At 56.8% G+C, this 17,980-nt stretch overlaps 2 protein-coding genes across 4 annotated transcripts; one reads left to right on the top strand and one right to left on the bottom strand.

Moving 5' to 3' along the window:
* The first annotated feature begins 6,202 nt into the window (after window positions 1–6,202).
* On the top strand, window positions 6,203–13,105 carry RAD9A (RAD9 checkpoint clamp component A). Of its 3 annotated transcripts, XM_032282678.1 has the most exons (11): window positions 6,710–6,876; window positions 6,958–7,028; window positions 7,448–7,576; window positions 8,274–8,388; window positions 8,469–8,568; window positions 10,423–10,532; window positions 10,621–10,730; window positions 10,822–10,886; window positions 10,976–11,113; window positions 11,884–12,091; window positions 12,171–13,105. In XM_032282678.1, exons 1-11 carry the CDS (start codon window positions 6,843–6,845, stop codon window positions 12,264–12,266), a joined length of 1,176 nt encoding a protein of 391 aa, XP_032138569.1. In that variant the 5' UTR covers window positions 6,710–6,842; the 3' UTR covers window positions 12,267–13,105. The 3 variants fall into 3 exon arrangements, with proteins under 3 accessions (XP_032138568.1, XP_032138570.1, XP_032138569.1); XM_032282677.1 differs by lacking the exon at window positions 10,822–10,886 and having other exon boundaries at window positions 6,203–6,876; window positions 10,887–11,113; XM_032282679.1 differs by lacking the exons at window positions 6,958–7,028; window positions 10,822–10,886 and having other exon boundaries at window positions 6,203–6,876; window positions 10,887–11,113.
* Window positions 12,881–16,335, bottom strand: PPP1CA (protein phosphatase 1 catalytic subunit alpha). The gene is made up of 7 exons (XM_032282680.1): window positions 16,138–16,335; window positions 15,478–15,609; window positions 15,086–15,316; window positions 14,272–14,376; window positions 13,640–13,863; window positions 13,422–13,556; window positions 12,881–13,348 (listed from the first exon to the last, which is right to left on the bottom strand). The coding sequence occupies exons 1-7, from the start codon at window positions 16,190–16,192 to the stop codon at window positions 13,238–13,240; spliced, it is 993 nt and encodes a 330-aa protein (XP_032138571.1). The 5' UTR covers window positions 16,193–16,335; the 3' UTR covers window positions 12,881–13,237.
* Window positions 16,336–17,980: the final 1,645 nt, after the last annotated feature.

Here is a 17,980-nt window from a genome sequence, read left to right as displayed (position 1 = left end):
ATTAGACCCCAGCCCCCCCACCCCCAGCTCAGGAGACTGGACTCTGCAGAAGGTGCAGCTCCTCCAACCACCCACATTTCTGCTCAGAGCCTTGGCGTTGGCCACTCCCCCTAGCAGAGCACCCCACCCCACCCCCATGCCTGCACTGCTCACTCCGACTCCCTCACGTCTTCGCTCAAATGGCAACTTCTCAGTGAGGCCAACTGGCCGTGCTAGTTAGAACCGAAGCCCTTCTCCCCTAACACGCCTCTGTCACTCTTTGAGTTTTCTTTTATTCTACAGCACCCACCACCTTCTTGCATACCACAGGGTTTCGCTCTGTCACCCGGGCTGGAGTGCAGTGGTGCGATCGCAGCTCACTGCAGCCTCTGCCTCCCAGGCTCAAGGGATCCTCCCACCTCAGCCTCCCGAATGGCTGGGACTACAGGCATGTGCTATCATGCCTGGCTAATTTTAGTATTTTTGGTAGAGACCATGTTGCCCAGGCTGGTCTTGAACTACTGGACTCAAGTGATCCGCCCACGTCGGCCTCCCAAAAGTGCTGGGATTACAGGTGTAAACCACAGCATCCGGCCGGGATTTTTGCCCTGTGCTTTCTTTCCCATAGTTAAAAAAGTTCATCCAAGATATGTTGAATTAATTTATGTTAAATGAATGAGTGGGCCCCCAGGTCTCAAGCTTCCATTCCATATCTGCCCCCAACACATTCACACATACTTATATGCCTGCCTACCTAGAGGAGGCCACCTCTAATGCGGGTATGGCAAAGACCAAAAATTTGATGTTTAAAAAAATTTTTTTTTTTTTGAGACTGAGTCTCGTTCTGTCATCAGGCACCAGGCTGGAGTGCAGTGGCACGATCTCTGCTCACTGCAGCCTCCACCTCCTGGGTTCAAGCAGTTCTCCTGCCTTAGCCTCCTGAGTAGCTGGGACTACAGGAACATGCTACAATGCCCAGCTAATTTTTTTATTTTTCAGTAGAGACGGGATTTCACCATTTTGGCCAGGATGGTCTCCATCTCTTGACCTTGTGATCTGCCTGTCTCAGCCTCCCAAAGTGCTGGGATTATAGGTGTGAGCCACAGTGCCTGGCCGAAAATTTTTAATTTTCTTTATTATATAGACAGGGCCTCACTATGTTGTCCAGGCTCGTCTCTAACTCCTGGATTCAAGCAATCCTCCCTCCTCAGCCTCCCAAAATGCTGCAATCACAGGCATGAACCAGCATGCCCAGCTAAAAATTTAGGGTTTGAAGGAATCCTGGCTAAAAAATTAATTGGGCACGGTGGGATGTGCCTGTAGTCCCAGCTACTCAGGAGGCTGAGGTAGGGGGATCGATCGTGTGAGCTCAGGAGGTTGAGAGGTTGAGATTGCAGTGAGCTGGGATCATGCCACTGCACTCCAGCCTGGGCGATAGAATAAGGCCCTGTCTCAAAAAAAAAAAAAAAAAAAAAAATCCTGAGGGAGCATCTCATTGAATGCTCTTCATTTTATTCAGGAAAAAACTGAGGCACAGACAAGGACCTGATGCCATCTATGAGTAGGGCTGAAGCTGCACCCAGGTCCCCTGACTTTTAGCACAGGATCCTCTTGGAGTTCCTGTACCTGTCTCTAGCCCACACACAGGGTTCCTGGTCTCTCCCAGCTCCTTATCCCCCCGTGTCCCCCCTTTCTGCATCCAAAGTGGGTTACTGGATATGCCAAATGCACACCTGGAAGGGCTCCTTGGCCTCAGATTGGAAAGTTACCTTTCAGACCCACAGCCCAGGGGCCAGAGAGAGAGGGAGGCGGGACAGCCGATTACTGTATAGCTTCTCCCCTGAGCTGGGGTGGATGAGGGGCACAGGGGAGCCACGGGCCCCTTTAGGATCACAGCACGTCAAGGTTGGAAGGAACCTCAGTGAGTAACTTGCTCGCTCTCCAGCCCCTCACCATCACATCATGCAGATGAGGAAGCAGCCAAGACAGCAAGGGGCGGGAACATTCTAGCACGGCTCTGGACTCCAGGCTCTAGGCTTCTTTCTGTTCTAAGCCCTTCAGAAAGTTCCAGTGAGTTCTGACTTTTGGCAAGGGGGTGAGAGGATGACTGAAAAAGGCTCAATAGAGTTGAAAGAGCGTATGTCAGCCGGGGCAGTGGCTCACACCTGCCCCCGGCTGGTATAAAGGGCAGACACACTAGTGGAGAAGACAGATGTTAAACTGGCAAACACAGGGATGAAAGGAAAGCATATGTCTCCCTTCCCTTCTGCCTAGGGTCCTCAAGGCCATAGGCCCCCATAATCCCATAGGTGTCGGGGCAGAAACAGGACTGTATGAAGACTGACAGCCTCCCCCTTCCTTGCCTTCAGGGAGCTTTGGCATCTGCCCCTGCTCCAGTCAGCTGCTCCAGTACCAGGCAAAGCATGAGGATGAGGCAGGGGAGGCAGGCTGTGCTGGTTCACGCTGCGTGGGGGAGTGTCCAGGGCGCAGGATGAGGCTTGAGAGAGTGGGGACAATCGTCATGCAGGGAGAGGGGGACTGAGTGGAGGGTTGGAAGTTGGATGTTTCTCTCTGCACTGTGCTGAGTGACTTAGAGACAGCTCAGCTGTTTTGGCTCACACTGGTTTGTTTATTTTTCTATGCCCTTTGTCAACAGGAATGGTTTACATATTTATTTATTTATTTATTGAGATGGAAGCTCACTCTGTCACCAGGCTGGAGTGCAGTCGCACGATCTTGGCTCACTGCAACCTCCACCTCCCAGGTTCCAGCTATTCTCCTGCGTCAGCCTCCTGAGTAGCTGGGATTACAGGCACACGCTACCATGCCTGGCTAATTTTTGTAATATTAGTAGAGATGGGGTTTCACCATGTTGGTCAGGCTGGTCATGAACTCCTGGTCTCAGGTGATCCACCCACCTCAGCCTTCCAAAGTGCTGGGATTACAGGTGTGAGCCACCACACCTGGCCTATTTTTTAATTAATTAATTAATTAATTATTATATTTTATTTTATTTTTTGAGACGGAGTCTCACTCTGTCGCCCAGGCTGGAGTGCAGTGGCACAATCTTGGCTCACTGCAACCTCCACCTCCTGGGTCCAAGCGATTCTTCTGCTTCAGCCTCCCAAGTAGCTGGGACTACAGGTGTGCACCATCACACCCGGCCAATTTTTGTATTTTTAGTAGAGACGGGGTTTTGCCATATTGGCCAGGCTGTTCTCAAACTCCTGACCTTGTGATCTGCCTGTCTCGGCCTCCTAAAGTGCTGGGATTACAGGTGTGAGCCACTGTGCCCGGCCTATTTTTAAATTTTTTTTTGAGACAGGATCTGGCTCTCTTACCCAGGCTGGAGGGCAGTGGTGCTATATCTCTCCTCACTGCAACCTCCACCTCCTGGGCTCAAGTGATCCACCTGCCTTGGCCTCCCAAAGTGCTGGAGTTATAGGCACAAGCCGCCAGGCCTGGCTGGTTTACACATTTTTAAATATAACACCTAATTATTCATTATTTACTGAGTGCCAGACCCTGTCTGAGGTACATATAGCAACAAACAAAACAGACATGGATGCTGGGCACAGTGGCTCATGCCTGTAATTCCAATACTTTGGGAGGCTAAGGTGGGAGGATCACCTGAGCCCAGGAATTTGAGACCAGCGTGGGTAACAGAGGGATACCTTGTCCCTACTAAAAATAAATTAGCTGGCCATAATGGCATGCGCCGGTAGCCTCAGCTACTTGGGAGGTTGAGGTGGAAGGATCGCTTGAGCGTGGGAGGTCGAGGCTGCAGTGAGCCATGATCGTGTCACTGTTCTCTAGCCTGGGTGACAAAGCAAGATCCCATCTTAACAAACAAAACAAAACAAAGCCAAGGCCAGGTGCAGTTGCTGACATCTGTAATTCCAGCACTTTGGGAGGCTGAGGCAGACAGATCAGTTGAGGTCAGGCGTTTGAGACCAGCCTGGCCAACACAGTGAACCCCATTTCTAATAAAAATGCAACCATGGCTGGGCGTGGTGGCTCACACCTGTAATCCTAGCATTTTGGGAGGCTGAGGTGGGCAAATCACCTGAGGTCAATAGTTCAAGACCAGCCTGGCCAACATGGTGAAACCCTGTTGGGTTTCACCAGCTAATACAAAAATTAGCTGGGTGTGGTGGTGCACGCCTGTAGTCCCAGCTACTCAGGAGGCTGAGGCAGGAGAATTGCTTGAACCCCAGAGGCGGAGGTTGCAGTGAGCTGAGATTGTGCCACTGCACTCCAGCCTGGGCAACAGAGCAAGACTCTGTCTTTGGAAAAAAAAAAAAAAAAAAAGGTTCCTGCCCTTGTGAGGCAGACACTGGTGGGGAGGACAGATGTTAAACGGGCAACACACATATGAAATAATGTTGTGATCGGTGCTGTGGCTAGATCAGGGCCTAGCCAGAGGGTACTGGGTGCTGGTGGGGGCAGAAAGAGCCCCACTGAGCCAGGAGGAAAAGAAGTGCTGCCATGTGAGAAGGGGTAAGACCATGCCAAGTGGTGGGAACAGCTAAGGATGCGCTAAGATCCCCAGGTGGAAGAGGAAGTGGCAGGTCCAGGGAGCCCACAGGTTGGCATGGCTGTGCAGGTGATCAAGGGGAGGAGACGTGTGGAGAAATGGGTGGGGCTGGCTCCTGCGGGTTCAGGGCAGAGTTTGGATTTTATGACAACCACTGGACGGTGTAAACACAGGAGAAACAGGACACAATGGACATTTTAGAAAGGTCACTTTGCTGCTGTATGGCAAGTGGCCTGGAGGGGACAGAGTGGAGGCAGGAGACCGCTGAGAACTGTCACAGTCATCTAGGTGAGAGGATTGGTCTTGGAGATGGAATAGGAGAGCAAAGTTGCCACCTGTTAAATTGCCACCTGTTTGGGAGGCAGAGTGGTCAGGACCTACTTTAAGATTGTGTAGGGGTGAGGGCGAGCATGGGGTCAAGGATGACTCCCAGCATACTGAGCTGGATGCCCAGGGACAGGAGGCACAATTTCCATGGATTCCCCAGGAAGGAGAAGGGAAGAGTAGCCTCCTCCCCCAGAGCTCCACAGAAGGGGCAGGGGCTGGTGAGCAGGGGAGCAGAGCAGGAGGAGAGGGAGAAACAAAGTGTATGCATGTATCAAAATGTCACTTGTACTCTATGTACAATTATTATGTAGCAATTCTTTTGAAAGTGGGGCTGGAGAGCAAGCAGGGACAGATACATCTGCACTACCGCAGGACCTGAGCAAGTGGGACCTACAGGAACACAGGGATGCCCTGGGCCTTCGAAGAACCACCAGAGCCTTGGTACTCTGAGGATAGGTGTCAGTGAGTTTTTCCAGGACTCCCTTACATTTTACACACGTGGACCCAGAGGCCCAGGAGAAGGGGAAGACCTTCCAGCTGATGCATCTGCACTTGGCACACAGTCTAAAGTCTTTTGAAATTACAAGCGGGGGGCCGGGCATGGTGGCTCACGCTGTAATCCCAGCACTTCCGGAGGCCAAAGCGGGCAGATCACTTGAGGTCAGGAGTTTGAGACCAGTCTCCTCAACATGGTGAACCCCATCTCTACTAAAAATATAAAAATTAGCCAGGCGTTGTGGCAGGCGCCTGTAATCACAGCTACTTGGGAGGCTGAGGCAGGAGAATCGCTTGAACCTGGGAGGCATGATCTCGTGCCACTGCACTCCAGCCTGGGTGTCAGAGCAAGACTGTCTCAAAAACAAAACAAAAGACAAAAACCATGCCGGGTACAGTGGCTCACGCCACTTTAGGAGGCCAAGGTGGAAAAATAGCTCAAACTCCAGAGTTGAGACCAGCCTGGGCAACATGGCAAGACACTGTCTCTACGGAAAAAAAAAAAAAAAAAAAAAAAAAAAAAAGCCGGGCGTGCTGGTGTGCCAGTGGTCCCAGCTACTCAGGAGGCTGAGGTGGGAGGATCCGTTGAGCTTAGTAGTTCCAGGCTGCAATGAGCCGTGTTCGCGCCACTGTACTCCAGCCTGGGTGACAGAGCAAGATTCCGTCTCAAAAAAGAAAAAAGCACTTAACATCTAGCCACGAGCACATCTACTACCCTAGTAAAACGTTTTCAGCACCTCCCAGCGGTGCCCCTCATCATCAGGCGGCCCCTACGCCTCTCTGAGGCTCACAGACCTACTCCCTTCTCCAGGGGGAGGAGCCCGCACCGCTGAGCCTTTACGCTTGTTCTTCCCTCTGCCAGGGGCACCGTTCTACCCCTTTCTGCCTGGAGAAGCTGCTATTCTACCTCCAAGGATCCTTGAAGGCAGAAGGAGCAGCCACCTCCCACTCGTGGCTGCTGCAAGCAAGCTGCTTTGACCTCTTTCTAGAGCTGGGCTTGGTGCTGGAGTCCGTCTCCGGCCCAGGGTGGGTCCGATGGTCTTGCTTGCACCCCGTATCCCCCGACAGACTCTGCCTGTGAAGGTTACTAAGTGGGTGACCCCAGAGAGCTCGCCCCACACTCCGACTCCGAGTCCAACGCTCGGTCCACTGCACAGGGACATCGCGCCCCGGAGCTGCGTCCTCTCTGCCCTTCGCGTTCCAGTGCCCCGCCCACGGAACGCCCCGATCTTCAGGGGCGCGGAAGGCCGGGGCGAGACTGGAGAGCCAGGAGCAGCTGGCGGGCGCCACGGGCCTCCCCGGTCACGTGACACCCCGGGCAACGTGCGCCGTCATGTGACGGCGGAGCCTGCGAACGTTTTTCTCACGTGACGGAGGTGCCTGCACGTGGACCAATGGGGAGGTGGGGGCGGAGCCGGCAGGGTGTGCACGCGGGAAGGGACCCCGGGCTCGGCGGCCGCGGAGAGCCGGGCAGTGCTGGCCCTGGGTTGGGCGCCGGGGCAGCATGAAGTGTCTGGTCACCGGCGGCAACGTGAAGGGTGAGTGCGGGTCGGCCTGGCGGCGGCGGTGCAGCACCCGCGGAACCGCCAGCCTAACCCCTTCCGCTCTCCTCCCCGCAGTGCTCGGCAAGGCCGTCCACTCCCTGTCCCGCATCGGGGACGAGCTCTACCTGGAACCCTTGGAGGACGGGGTGAGGGGCTGGGGTATGGGGGGCGGGTGGGACTCCAGCCGGGACCGGGTAACCCGGACTCGAGTCTCGCCTCCACCAGGCGGTGTGACCTCGGGCAGATTTGCCGGAGGAGTTTCAGTTTCTTAGCCTGGCGCCTGTCACCTTCCCAGGCCGGTGTGTGAATGGAGGGAAGCTGGCCTCCTGCGAGCGCCTGGGGGGCGACGTGCACTTAGAGGAACTCGGGGGAAGGCCCGGGTGTGCGACCCCTCCGCTGCGGCAGCAGCGCCGAGGCCGACTCTGAAGGCTTCATGGGGAAGGAGGGTTTCAACAGGTGGTGGCGGAGCTGGAGGACGACAGGGCAAGTGTGGGCAGAAGCAGCCAGAGGTCTGGGTCAGTGGCTGCCCCCTGACCACGTCCCTCTCCTGCTGTTCGTGGCGCAGCTCTCCCTCCGGACGGTGAACTCCTCCCGCTCTGCCTATGCCTGCTTCCTCTTTGCCCCGCTCTTCTTCCAGCAGTACCAGGCCGCCACCCCCGGTCAGGACCTGCTGCGCTGTAAGATCCTGATGAAGGTGAGGCCCTTCCCTCAGCAGTGGCACTGCCCCACCGCGGGAATCTCCACCAGCTGTGCCTCTGTTCTGGGGTACTCAGTAGATGCTAAGTTGGGGGAGGGAGACACGTGCCAGTCCAATCCATGCAAATCAGAGGGAGAGGCATGGCAAAAGCATCACAGTGGGGACCTGAGAGGGTGGTGAGGCTCAAGTTCGTTGAGAAAGGTAAGCAGGTCAGCCTGACGCGGTGGGTCATGCCTATAATCTCAGCACTTTGGGAGGCCGAGGCAGGTGGTTCAGGAGATCGAGACCATCCTGGCCAACATGGTGAAACCCTGTCTCTACAAAAATACAAAAATTTAGCTGGGCATGGCAGCGTGCACCTGTAGTCTGAACTTCTCGGGAGGGTGAGGCAGGAGAATTGCTTGAACCTGGGAGATGGAGGTTGCAGTGAGCCGAGATCACGCCATTGCATTCTAGCCTAGCAACAGCGGGAGACTCCGTCTCAAAAAAAGAAAAAAAGGCAAACAGGTCTTTCAAGGCATTCCAGGCATAGGGAAAAGCATGAATGAGGCCTAGAAGGGTGCCAGTGTCTCACATGGTGTGGGAGCCCTTTTCCCAGTTTCATGCTGGGCCCATGATGGGCAAGGCCCTGCGTGGGACAGGAAAGCTGGTCGCAGAGACCCGGTGCCAGGCTGAGGTGTCTTACCCTATGCAGTCCTTCCTGTCTGTCTTCCGCTCACTGGCGATGCTGGAGAAGACGGTGGAAAAATGCTGCATTTCCCTGAATGGCCAGAGCAGCCGCCTGGTGGTCCAGCTGCACTGCAAGTTCGGTGAGTGGGCAGCCGGCTGGCCAAGGGGTGCCTCAGCCAGGAGGTTGGCGAGGCCCACTGAGACCCTGTCGCCCATCTAGGGGTGCGGAAGACTCACAACCTGTCCTTCCAGGATTGCGAGTCCCTGCAGGCCGTCTTCGACCCAGCCTCGTGCCCCCACATGCTCCGCACCCCAGCACGGTGAGCACAGCCTGCCCACCTGCCCTCAACTCCGCCCCGGGTCTGTCTCTTCCTTCTTTGGGGCCCCAAAGGTTGATTTCAGAAGGTGCCTCTTTCATCTTCCCTACAGAATTTCTGTGAACCTCAAAGACATCCCATGGCCCTCTGTGCTCAGGTCCTTACCTGGCTCCTTAAAGGCTGAGGGCAACGTGGAGGAGGGGCAGGCACCTCCTTGCTCCATTCTCCTCACTGTTAGGAGCCTGCATTCCCCATCCCAAAGGTCTGACTTGACTTTCTGGGTACTCAGACCCATTCCAATTCCTCTTCTAGGGGGCGCATTTCTGGCCTGCCACCACCTCTCATCCGGTTTGAGTAACCTTGAAGGTCTGCCCTGACCCGTGGCTCAGAGGTTCAGACCCCTTCTCTGGCCTGGGCATCCCTCCAGAGGTGTTCCCCATTCAAGGGCAGCCTCTCTCCCTGACTGCGTAGGATCTAACTTTGAGGAGTCCTCAAGGTCAGGGCAGGAGGCTGGAGGGGAGGTTGTGGTTCAGGAGGCCGCCTGAACAGTCAGCTGTGGTCGAGCGGTTCTGGGCAGTCTGAGCACTGGGGGCTCTCGGGGGCCAGGGAAACAGGAACTCAAGTGGAAGCAAAGGTCCCTGGAAAGGACCAGTCGGACAGGAGTGGGCTCTCCCCCTGCCCCACGCTGGACACTGCTTACATTCAAGTGGCCCAAGGTCCTGTTCATTTTTCAGGGTGACTGACGGTCCCTTTGGGTCCTGACATCTGTTTCCCCAGGTTCTCTTGAACCAGTACTGCTCAGAGCTCTTTTGGGTAGTGAGAGAGGGATTTTTTTTTTTTTTTTTAATGAACAGTTGTTTCTCTTGTTTTGAGATGGAGTCTTGCTCTGTCACCTGGGCTAGAGTACAGTGGTGCAATCTTGGCTCACTGCAACCTCTGCCTCCTGGGTTCAAATGATTCTCCTGCCTCAGCCCCCCAAGTAACAGGGATTACAGGCATGCACCACCATGCCTGGCTTTTTTTTTTTTTTTTTTTTTTTAAGATAATGTTTTTTTTTTTTCCCCAGGCTGGAGTACAATGGCAAGATCTTGGCTCACTGCAACCTCCGCCTCCCAGATTCAAGTGATTCTACTGTCTCAGCCTCCTGAGTAGCTGGGATTACAGGTGCCTGCCACCACACCTGGCTAATTTTTCTATTTTTAGTAGAAATAGGGTTTCACCATGTTGGCCATGCTGGTCTTGAACTCCTGACCTCAGGTGATCCGCCTGCCTCGGCCTCCCGAAGTGCTGGGATTACAGGCATGAGCCACCATGACCAGCCCAGTTTTTGTATTTTTAGTAGAGAAGTTTTACCACGTTGGCCAAGCTGGTCTCGAACTCCCGACCTCAAGTGATCTACTGTTGGGGTCTCCCCAAATGCTGGGATTACAGGTGTGAGCCACCAAGCCTGGCCACTCTTTTTTTTTTCAATCTTCGTGAAGGGGCCTTGGGAATCTCTGCATCCTTCCAGTTTCAGAGTATGTGCTGTGGAAGTGAGTACTCTGTCTCATGAATAATGTCAAATGTATGTAAAAGCAGAGCAGCTCCTGTCCCCACTTGACTTGAAGCAGATTCCAGATGTGATCTCATCTGTAGAGCAGTAGGTATCCTTAGAGGATAAGCATTTCAGGCCTCTTTCTGAAGGCCAGCTTGGTAGGGCAGTGTGAGTGCCGAGTCCTGCCTCTGGGCCCTCTCCCTGCCGCCTTCTCTGGGCCTCATCCATGCACTAGGCCTGTGACCATCCATGTGGGTGCCTGTGTCACCCCGCCTGAGGTGACAGGGCCGAGCATTTAGGGCGATGCTCCGCCCTGTTCACAGGGTCCTGGGGGAGGCTGTCCTGCCCTTCCCTCCCGCGCTGGCTGAAGTGACGCTGGGCGTTGGCCGTGGCCACAGGGTCATCCTGCGCAGCTATCACGAGGAGGAGGCAGGTGAGGGAGCTGGACGTCGCGTGGGACAGAGCAGAGCTGCAGGTGGGAGAGAGGCAGGGCCCAGGTTCCTCCTATTCTTCCCCAACAGATAGCACTGTCAAAGCCATGGTGACTGAGGTGTGCCTCGGGGAGGAGGACTTCCAGCAGCTGCAGGCCCAGGAGGGGGTGGCCATCACCTTCTGCCTCAAGGAATTCCGGGTGAGGTCCCCCCCCCATTCGCCTTGGGTCCTCCCTGCCTAGCCCAGCCCAGCCCCGCCCAGGGCCTCACCTGCTACCTCTTCCCTCCCAGGGGCTCCTGAGCTTTGCAGAGTCGGCAAACTTGAATCTTAGCATTCACTTTGATGCTCCGGGCAGGTAATTTCCAGCTTCAGGACAGGGAAGGGCTCTGGGATGCCAGGAGCTGAATGGGATGACCTAGCTTGGGGCTCCCGTCCCCTGCCCAGGCCTGCCATCTTCACCATCAAGGACTCTTTGCTGGACGGCCACTTTGTCTTGGCCACTCTCTCAGAGACAGACTCGTATTCCCAGGACCTGGGCTCCCTGGAGCGCCACCGGCCAGTGCCTCAGCTCCAGGCTCACAGGTAAGGGTGCCTCCCCCACCTCATCCTCTCCCGCTGTGGGTGCAACTTCCAGCTTCTGCCCCTCCCCCCATGTTTTTCAATCTCCCCTCCCCCACCGGCTCCTCCCATCTCTCAGGTCCCAGCCTCTGCCCCTACAGTGCTCACAGCTGCCAGCCCTGCAGACTCAGCCGTGTGGGTCAGCTGTACTCCTACCCAAGGAAGCAGCCCTAAGGACCTGCCAGCTTCCTTCTCAGGCTGAAGCTTCCCCTCTGAGCCTCCTCCCAGGCCAAGGAGGGAAAGGGCTGCTGGGAGGCAGGGAGCTGCCTGGGCCGGGGGAAGCAGGTGGCTGGAAGGGCAGGTGGGCTGGGGAGGATGGGCCCAGCGCAGTTTCAGCAGCGGAAGTTGGGGCTGGCCCCCAGCCCAGCATGTCCCTGGGCTCCTGTGCTCTCCAGCTCCTGTCCCCTGGGAAGGTGGGGGCTTGGGCCCCATGTAGCGAATTTCACAGGACTTGCTGCTCCCCTCCCCCAGCTGAGCTAAAGTAGCCTGGGGATGCCTCCCTCAGGCCCCTACCTAAACTCTGATCAAAGAGATTCCTGGCCCACCCCCTCCAGGAAGCCCCCACTTACCCCTGCATTCTCTCCTCTCCAGCCAAACCAGGAAGCCGTAAAACCAAGAGATCTCCACTGGTCAGGGGGCCCCCAAGCTGGCTTGGAGCCCTCCAAGGTGGGGCCCTACCTCTGCACCCCCTCTCCCCTCCCTGTTCCTCCCTGATACTCCGATTCTGCCTACAGCACACCCCACCCAGATGACTTCGCCAGCGACGACATCGATTCTTACATGATTGCCATGGAAACCACTATAGGCAATGAGGGCTCAAGGGTACTGCCCTCCATTTCCCTATCACCTGGTCCCCAGCCCCCCCAGAGCCCCGGCCCCCACTCTGAGGAGGAAGATGAGGCTGAGCCCAGTACAGTGCCTGGGACTCCCCCACCCAAGAAGGTAGGGGCTGAAGGCGAAGGCGGGACTGGGGGCGGGGTGGGGAAGGGAGCAGCCTCCAGAACTCACTTGTTCTTTCCAGTTCCGCTCGCTGTTCTTCGGCTCCATCCTGGCCCCTGTAGGCTCCCCACAGGGCCCCAGCCCTGTGCTGGCTGAAGACAGTGAGGGCGAAGGCTGAACTGAGAACCTGAAGCCTGTACCAGGAGGCCTTGGACCAGATGAAGCCCCAGCCAGTGGCAGAGCTGGGTCTCAGCCCTGAGGGTCAGGAAGGTGGGCCTGCTGGAGCTGAGCTGTTCCACTGCCTCTCACAGGCCCCAGCTGGCTGCCACTGTGAAGCTGTCCTGCAGTGGTTGGGCCTGGGTCCTGTCATCTCCCTACAACCCCCAGCCAGTCATGACTCTCCAGACCTGGTCCTGAACTACTGATGTTCCTTCTTGTTTCCCATTGAGCATCAGGCTATACTCCAGCTGGCCAAGGCTGGAAACCTGTCTCCCTCGCTCACTTTCCTAAGGAAAGTGTCAACAGCAGGTGCTGCTGGCCCCTGCTGACCCAGCTTCTCTGCAGTCATGACCTGTTCCTTCCTGAAGTCCTGGGTGTGCATCTGGGACCCCCTGGAGCTGACAGTTTTTCTTGCTTTCCTGATACTCTGGTGCTGTCTTGGAATTCTAAGAGCCTTGGACCTGAATGTGTGGCTGGGGCTGCCCTGGCTAGGGCCTGGTGCCCAGCCTCCCAAGTGGCTCTGGGCAGAAGGGCTGCCAGGCAGTGTCTTAGACGTGAGACGGAGACCATGGCGAGAATCCAGCTTTGACCTTTATTCAAGAGACCAGATGGGGTTGCCCCAGGATCCGGCTGCCAGCCCTGAGGCCAAGCATGGCTGGAGCCCCACGACCTGGCCTGCCGTTGCCCTGAGCTGCAGCCTCAGCCCCAGGATCCTGCTCACAGCCCCAGCAGGTGCAGGCAGGAAGAAGCCCTGGGGGATTGGACGCTGCTATTAATTCATTAAAAAAAAAAAAAAAATACACCAAGGCTCCATGTTCCCCGTGACAGTGGGCCTGAGGGGCTGGTGTGACACCTGCCCCCCCCCCACCATGGCAGCATGATTTCTGTACAATCAATCCATCATCTGGGGCACGGGGCGGTGTGCGGGGGCTATTTCTTGGCTTTGGCAGAATTGCGGGGCGGGGTGATGGGTCGGCCTCCAGGGTTCAGGCCACTGAACTGCCCGTACTTCCCCTTGTTCTTGTCGGCGGGCTTGAGGATCTAAAAGAGACAGGGTTGGTCAGGCGCGTGGGGCTGAGCCACGGGGCCTCGCAGCTCCCTTCCCCACACTTACCTGGAAGGAGCACATGAGGGTCTCGTCCACGCTCATCATGGCACCAGCATTGTCAAACTCGCCACAGTAGTTGGGAGCTGAGAAAAGTGTCACCAGCTGCCGCTTGGCAAAGAACTCATAGCCATCTTCTACCACCTGGGTGCAGACCAGAGCAGTCAGTTCTGCGTGTTGGCACTGCCCTTCCCTTCCCCCAACCCAGGCCAGAGCCGCCAGCCCACCTGGTGCGCCCGGCAGATGAGGTCCAAGTCGTGCTTGTGCAGAAACTTGGCCACCACCTCGGCTCCAAAGGTGAAAGAGACACCACGGTCGTTCTCGCCCCAGCCCTGCACGTCCTTGTCAGGGTCAGACCACAACAGGTCACACAGCAGGCCCTGGTCAGGCACATCTGTGGGCCGCATGATACGCCGGATCTGCTCCATGGATTGCAGGTCTGGGGACAAGCCTGGGGGACCGGGGGAAGTCCATATCCTCAAACAAGGACATCCTCACTCCAGAAAGCCGTGGCCAATCAGCCTCACCTTTCCCACCACCCCCTTGGTCCCTCCACAGGTCTGGGCACCCAGGCAGGCAGAAGTCATCCCCTTCCCCTCAGCTTTTGCAGGCTCCCAAAAAGGCACAAAGATGTCCCCACCCTCAGGAGCGCAGAGCTCAATGTAGAGCTCCCGGGAGATAGACAAGCCAAGCCCATTCCATGTAGGACGCACAAGGGAGTGAGCACAGCCCAGCACAGGGGTATGGGAGACACTTCCCAGAAGGAGTGACTTCCCAAATGAGACAGACCAAAGGAGAGCTGGCCCGGCAATGAGGGATGCGGCCAGGTCTCCTCGTCCCCAACCGTCCCCTCCCTCACCTCCGTGGCAGCAGAAGATCTTTTCATCCACGATGGCTGCGATGGGCAGGCAGTTAAAGCAGTCGGTGAAAGTTTTCCACAGTTTGATGTTGTAGCGTCTCTTGCCTGCCCAGGAGATGGCTGTGAGGGGCCTGCCTACCCCACCCTCAACCGGGGTCCCTGGGCTATTCAGATGCAGATGGGAGGAGAGAGGCACCAGGCAAACCACCCCTGCCCCTGCAGCCTATCAGCCTTCCAGGAACAATTCTCTTTACTTTTAATTTTTAATTAAAATAAACAGGGTCTTGCTCTGTCACCCAGGGTCAGCTGGAGTGCAGTGGCGAGATCATAGCTCACTAACTTGGAGCTCCTGGGTCCAAGTGATCTTCCCGCCTCGGCCTACTGCCAGACTTAATTCTAAAACACCCAAGTCCACTGGAAACTGAGTTCCAATCTGGACCAGCCTCAGGGCTGGCACTCCCCGCACACCCCCACCCATGAGCTGGGCCAAGTACAGGTCTGGTTTATCTCAGCTTCCGGACAGCAGAGCCCATCTGCAAACACATCCTAAGTGCTTAGTAACAAATGTAAGGGGAGCCTCACCAGGCAGGGGCCCTGGGAGCAAGCACCAGAATACCAGCAGCCTTCCAGTCGGCAACCATGCCCCCAGACCCCGTGCCAGGAGGGGCAGGGCAGTGAGAATGGACTGGGCCCTGCTTTCGAGGAGCGCACAGTCTAGCAAGTGTCTGTCAGATATGAGGCCAATGTGAGGGTCCCACTGAATAGCAAGGAGTGTTTCACGACCCGGGCAACCCTGGATGCTCAGACCACTCACACTCATCATAGAAACCATAGATGCGGTTGATGCTGGCACACTCGTGGTTCCCACGGAGCAGGAAGAAGTTCTCAGGGTACTTGATCTTGTAGGCCAGCAGCAGGCAGATGGTCTCCAAGGACTGCTTGCCCCTGTCCACATAGTCCCCCAGAAAGAGGTAGTTGCTCTCCGGAGGGAAGCCCCCATACTCAAATAGTCGCAGAAGGTCGTAGTACTGGCCGTGGATGTCACCTGTGACCCAGGGAACCGAGTAAGCTAGATGCTGGGTCTAGACTTGAACCCAGGGCCAGGACTAGGCTCAAGGGAGGAGGGCACCAGGAACTTTGTGGGGTCCAGTGCCACTTTTAGGAAGCCAAAGAGGCCTGGACAGGGGGTGGTGGGGGGGTGCTCACCGCAGATCTTGAGGGGTGCCTCCAGCTCCAGAAGAATGGGCTGGCTCAGGAAAATCTCCCGGGATTTCAGGCACAGACCGCGGATCTCGTTCTCTGTCAGCTGTACATTCTTGCCAGGCCGCGAGCCCTGCACTGGGGGCGCAATGCGGAGTCAGGACCCTGGCCCCTCAGACAGGAGGAGGGTGGGCGACATGGTGGCCCCATGGATACCTCCGGGGGCGCCTAGGCCTCCTCGGCCCCTCCTTGCCCAGAGGCAGCTGTTGCTGCTGAGCCTCCTGGGACGTCGGCCTCAAGCCTCCCAAGGGAAGCCCCCTTAGCTATCCTCAGAGCCTCGGGAGGCGACTGTCGTGCGCAGGGGGCTGCCGCCCAAAACCTCATAGCGCAGGACACCTTGCTGGACCGGGCTTCCCGGGTTTCTCCCTCGCCCCAAGAGCCCAGGCAACCCGTGAGCCCCCGGCAGGGGAGAGGGGGCTGCTCCGCGCCTCGAAGCTGGCCCCGGACCTCTCAGGCGCGTCCGCGGGGGGGCGGCTGCGGCCACGGAACCTCGCGGTGCGTCCCCGCCCAGTCTAAGGTGGCCCCGGGAGCCCGCCCGCGCGCCACTTCCGGGCCAGGCAGGGGTCCAGGGCGCGGCGGACGCGGACCTTCCCCACCCCGGCCAACCTTCCAGCAGGCGCCCGATGATAGAGTCCAGGTTGAGCTTCTCGCTGTCGGACATGGCGGCGCCGCCGCTCCAGCCCAGCAGCTCCGGGCCCGCTCCCGTCTCCCGCCCTCCGGCAGCCTCCTTCCGGCCTGGCTCTCCTTCCGCCCGCCCCAGTCCGCCCCCGGCCCGCCGCTCCGCCTCCGGGCCTCCCGGGCCCGCCCCGCCCGACCCCCCCGCGCTCTAGCGCCCCCGCTGGACGTGAGGCGCGGAGGCCCAGGGGGCGGGGGGGCGGTGCTAGAGGCTCAGGGGGCGGGGCCTCGGCGGCAGGCTGGGGGCGGGGTCTGTCGGGGGCGGGGCCGAGGCTGATTACGCCCGAGAGGAGGCGCCCAGCTCCGTTCTGAGGATGTGGGGCCGGAAGAACCGTGGAAGTTGTTTTTCTCTTTCAAAAGCTGAACAGCCGTTCCCACCCCTGCTCTGGGTGGAGGGTGTCGTGAACACGTTAATAACCGGCTGCCCCGCACTGAGGGTTAACTTCTCCAAATGCAGAAAGGGAAACTGAGGCTTAAGAGATAGCAACAGGCTGGTTCAAGACCTGGACCTCACTTTCACGGACGACCCCCTTCCTCGTGGGTCTCTGTGGCCCCCAGGCGGCTGACCACACTCAAAGACAGCTAGAATTCCCAGCGCACTTTGGTCCTTGGGGCATGCTAAATTAATATTTTCTTACAAGTCCCATAATTAGCTTTTTTTTTTGAGGCAGTTTTGCTCTGTCCCACAGGCTGGAAGGCAGTGGCGCGACCTTGGCTTACTGCAACCTTCCCCTCCTGGGTTCAAGATTGTCATGCCTCAGCCTCCAGAGTAACAGGGACTACAGGCGGAGGTCACCGCGCCCGCTAATTTTTGTATTATTTTTGTATTTTTTTTTTTTTTTTGAGACGGAGTTTCGCTCTTGTTACCCAGGCTGGAGTGCAATGGCGCGATCTCGGCTCACCGCAACCTCCGCCTCCTGGGTTCAGGCAATTCTCCTGCCTCAGCCTCCTGAGCAGCTGGGATTACAGGCACGCGCCACCATGCCCAGCTAATTTTTTGTATTTTTAGTAGAGACGGGGTTTCACCATGTTGACCAGGATGGTCTTGATCTCTCGATTTCGTGATCCACCCGCCTCGGCCTCCCAAAGTGCTGGGATTACAGGCTTGAGCCACCGCGCCCGGCCCAATTTTTGTATTTTTATTAGAGGGTGGGTTTCCATGTTAGCCAGGCTGGGATTACAGGCGTGAGCCACCACACCTGGCCCCATAATAAGCTTCGAGTAGCACAGTAATATTGCAGGGTGTGCACGTAAAAAGAATTATTTTATAAAGAGTAGACATTAAATGAACCATAATTATTGTTGGAACCCTGAGTTGGGTGCTTTACACACCAGTAACCTCAAAACTGGAGGTGGGCTGGCCATCGTGGCTCAGGCCTATAATTCCAGCATTTTGGGAGGCTGAGGCAGGATGATCTCTTGCGCCCAGCCTGGGCAACATGGCGAAACCTCATCTCAACAAAAAACACAAAAATTGGCCAGGCACCGTGACTTACCCTGTAATCCCAGCACTTTGGGAGGTTAAGGCAGGCAGATCATGAGGTCAGGAGATCGAGACCATCCTGGCTAACACAGTGAAACCCTGTCTCTACTAAAAATACAAAAACTTAGCTGGGCGTGGTGGTACATGCCTGTGGTTCCAGCTACTCCAGGAGGCTGAGGCAGGAGAATCACTTGAACCGGGAGGCAGAGGTTGCAGTGAGCTGAGATGGCGCCACTGCACTCCAGCCTGGGTGACAGAGAGAGACAACATATCAAAAAAAAAAAAAAAATT

This window comes from Sapajus apella, unplaced genomic scaffold, assembly GCF_009761245.1.
Source record: "Sapajus apella isolate SASKATOON/1434 unplaced genomic scaffold, GSC_monkey_1.0 scaffold14, whole genome shotgun sequence".
NCBI classification, from domain to species: domain Eukaryota; kingdom Metazoa; phylum Chordata; class Mammalia; order Primates; family Cebidae; genus Sapajus; species Sapajus apella.
Note: the sequence above shows the minus strand (reverse complement) of the source record. Positions and strands in the feature narration are given on the sequence as shown.

What these genes read in the sequence shown, in the direction of transcription:
- RAD9A (XM_032282677.1), top strand. Translation starts at nt 6,843, where the DNA reads ATGAAGTGTCTGGTCACCGGCGGCAACGTGAAGG. An exon ending in TGGAACCCTTGGAGGACGGG is followed by an intron (nt 7,029 to 7,447) that starts GTGAGGGGCTGG and finishes TTCGTGGCGCAG; the next exon opens with CTCTCCCTCCGGACGGTGAA. An exon ending in CCAGCTGCACTGCAAGTTCG is followed by an intron (nt 8,389 to 8,468) that starts GTGAGTGGGCAG and finishes TCGCCCATCTAG; the next exon opens with GGGTGCGGAAGACTCACAAC.
- PPP1CA (XM_032282680.1), bottom strand. Translation starts at nt 16,192, where the DNA reads ATGTCCGACAGCGAGAAGCTCAACCTGGACTCTATCATCGGGCGCCTG. An exon ending in GGCACCCCTCAAGATCTGCG is followed by an intron (nt 15,317 to 15,477) that starts GTGAGCACCCCC and finishes CCTGGGTCACAG; the next exon opens with GTGACATCCACGGCCAGTAC. An exon ending in TCATCTGCCGGGCGCACCAG is followed by an intron (nt 13,557 to 13,639) that starts GTGGGCTGGCGG and finishes GTCTGCACCCAG; the next exon opens with GTGGTAGAAGATGGCTATGA.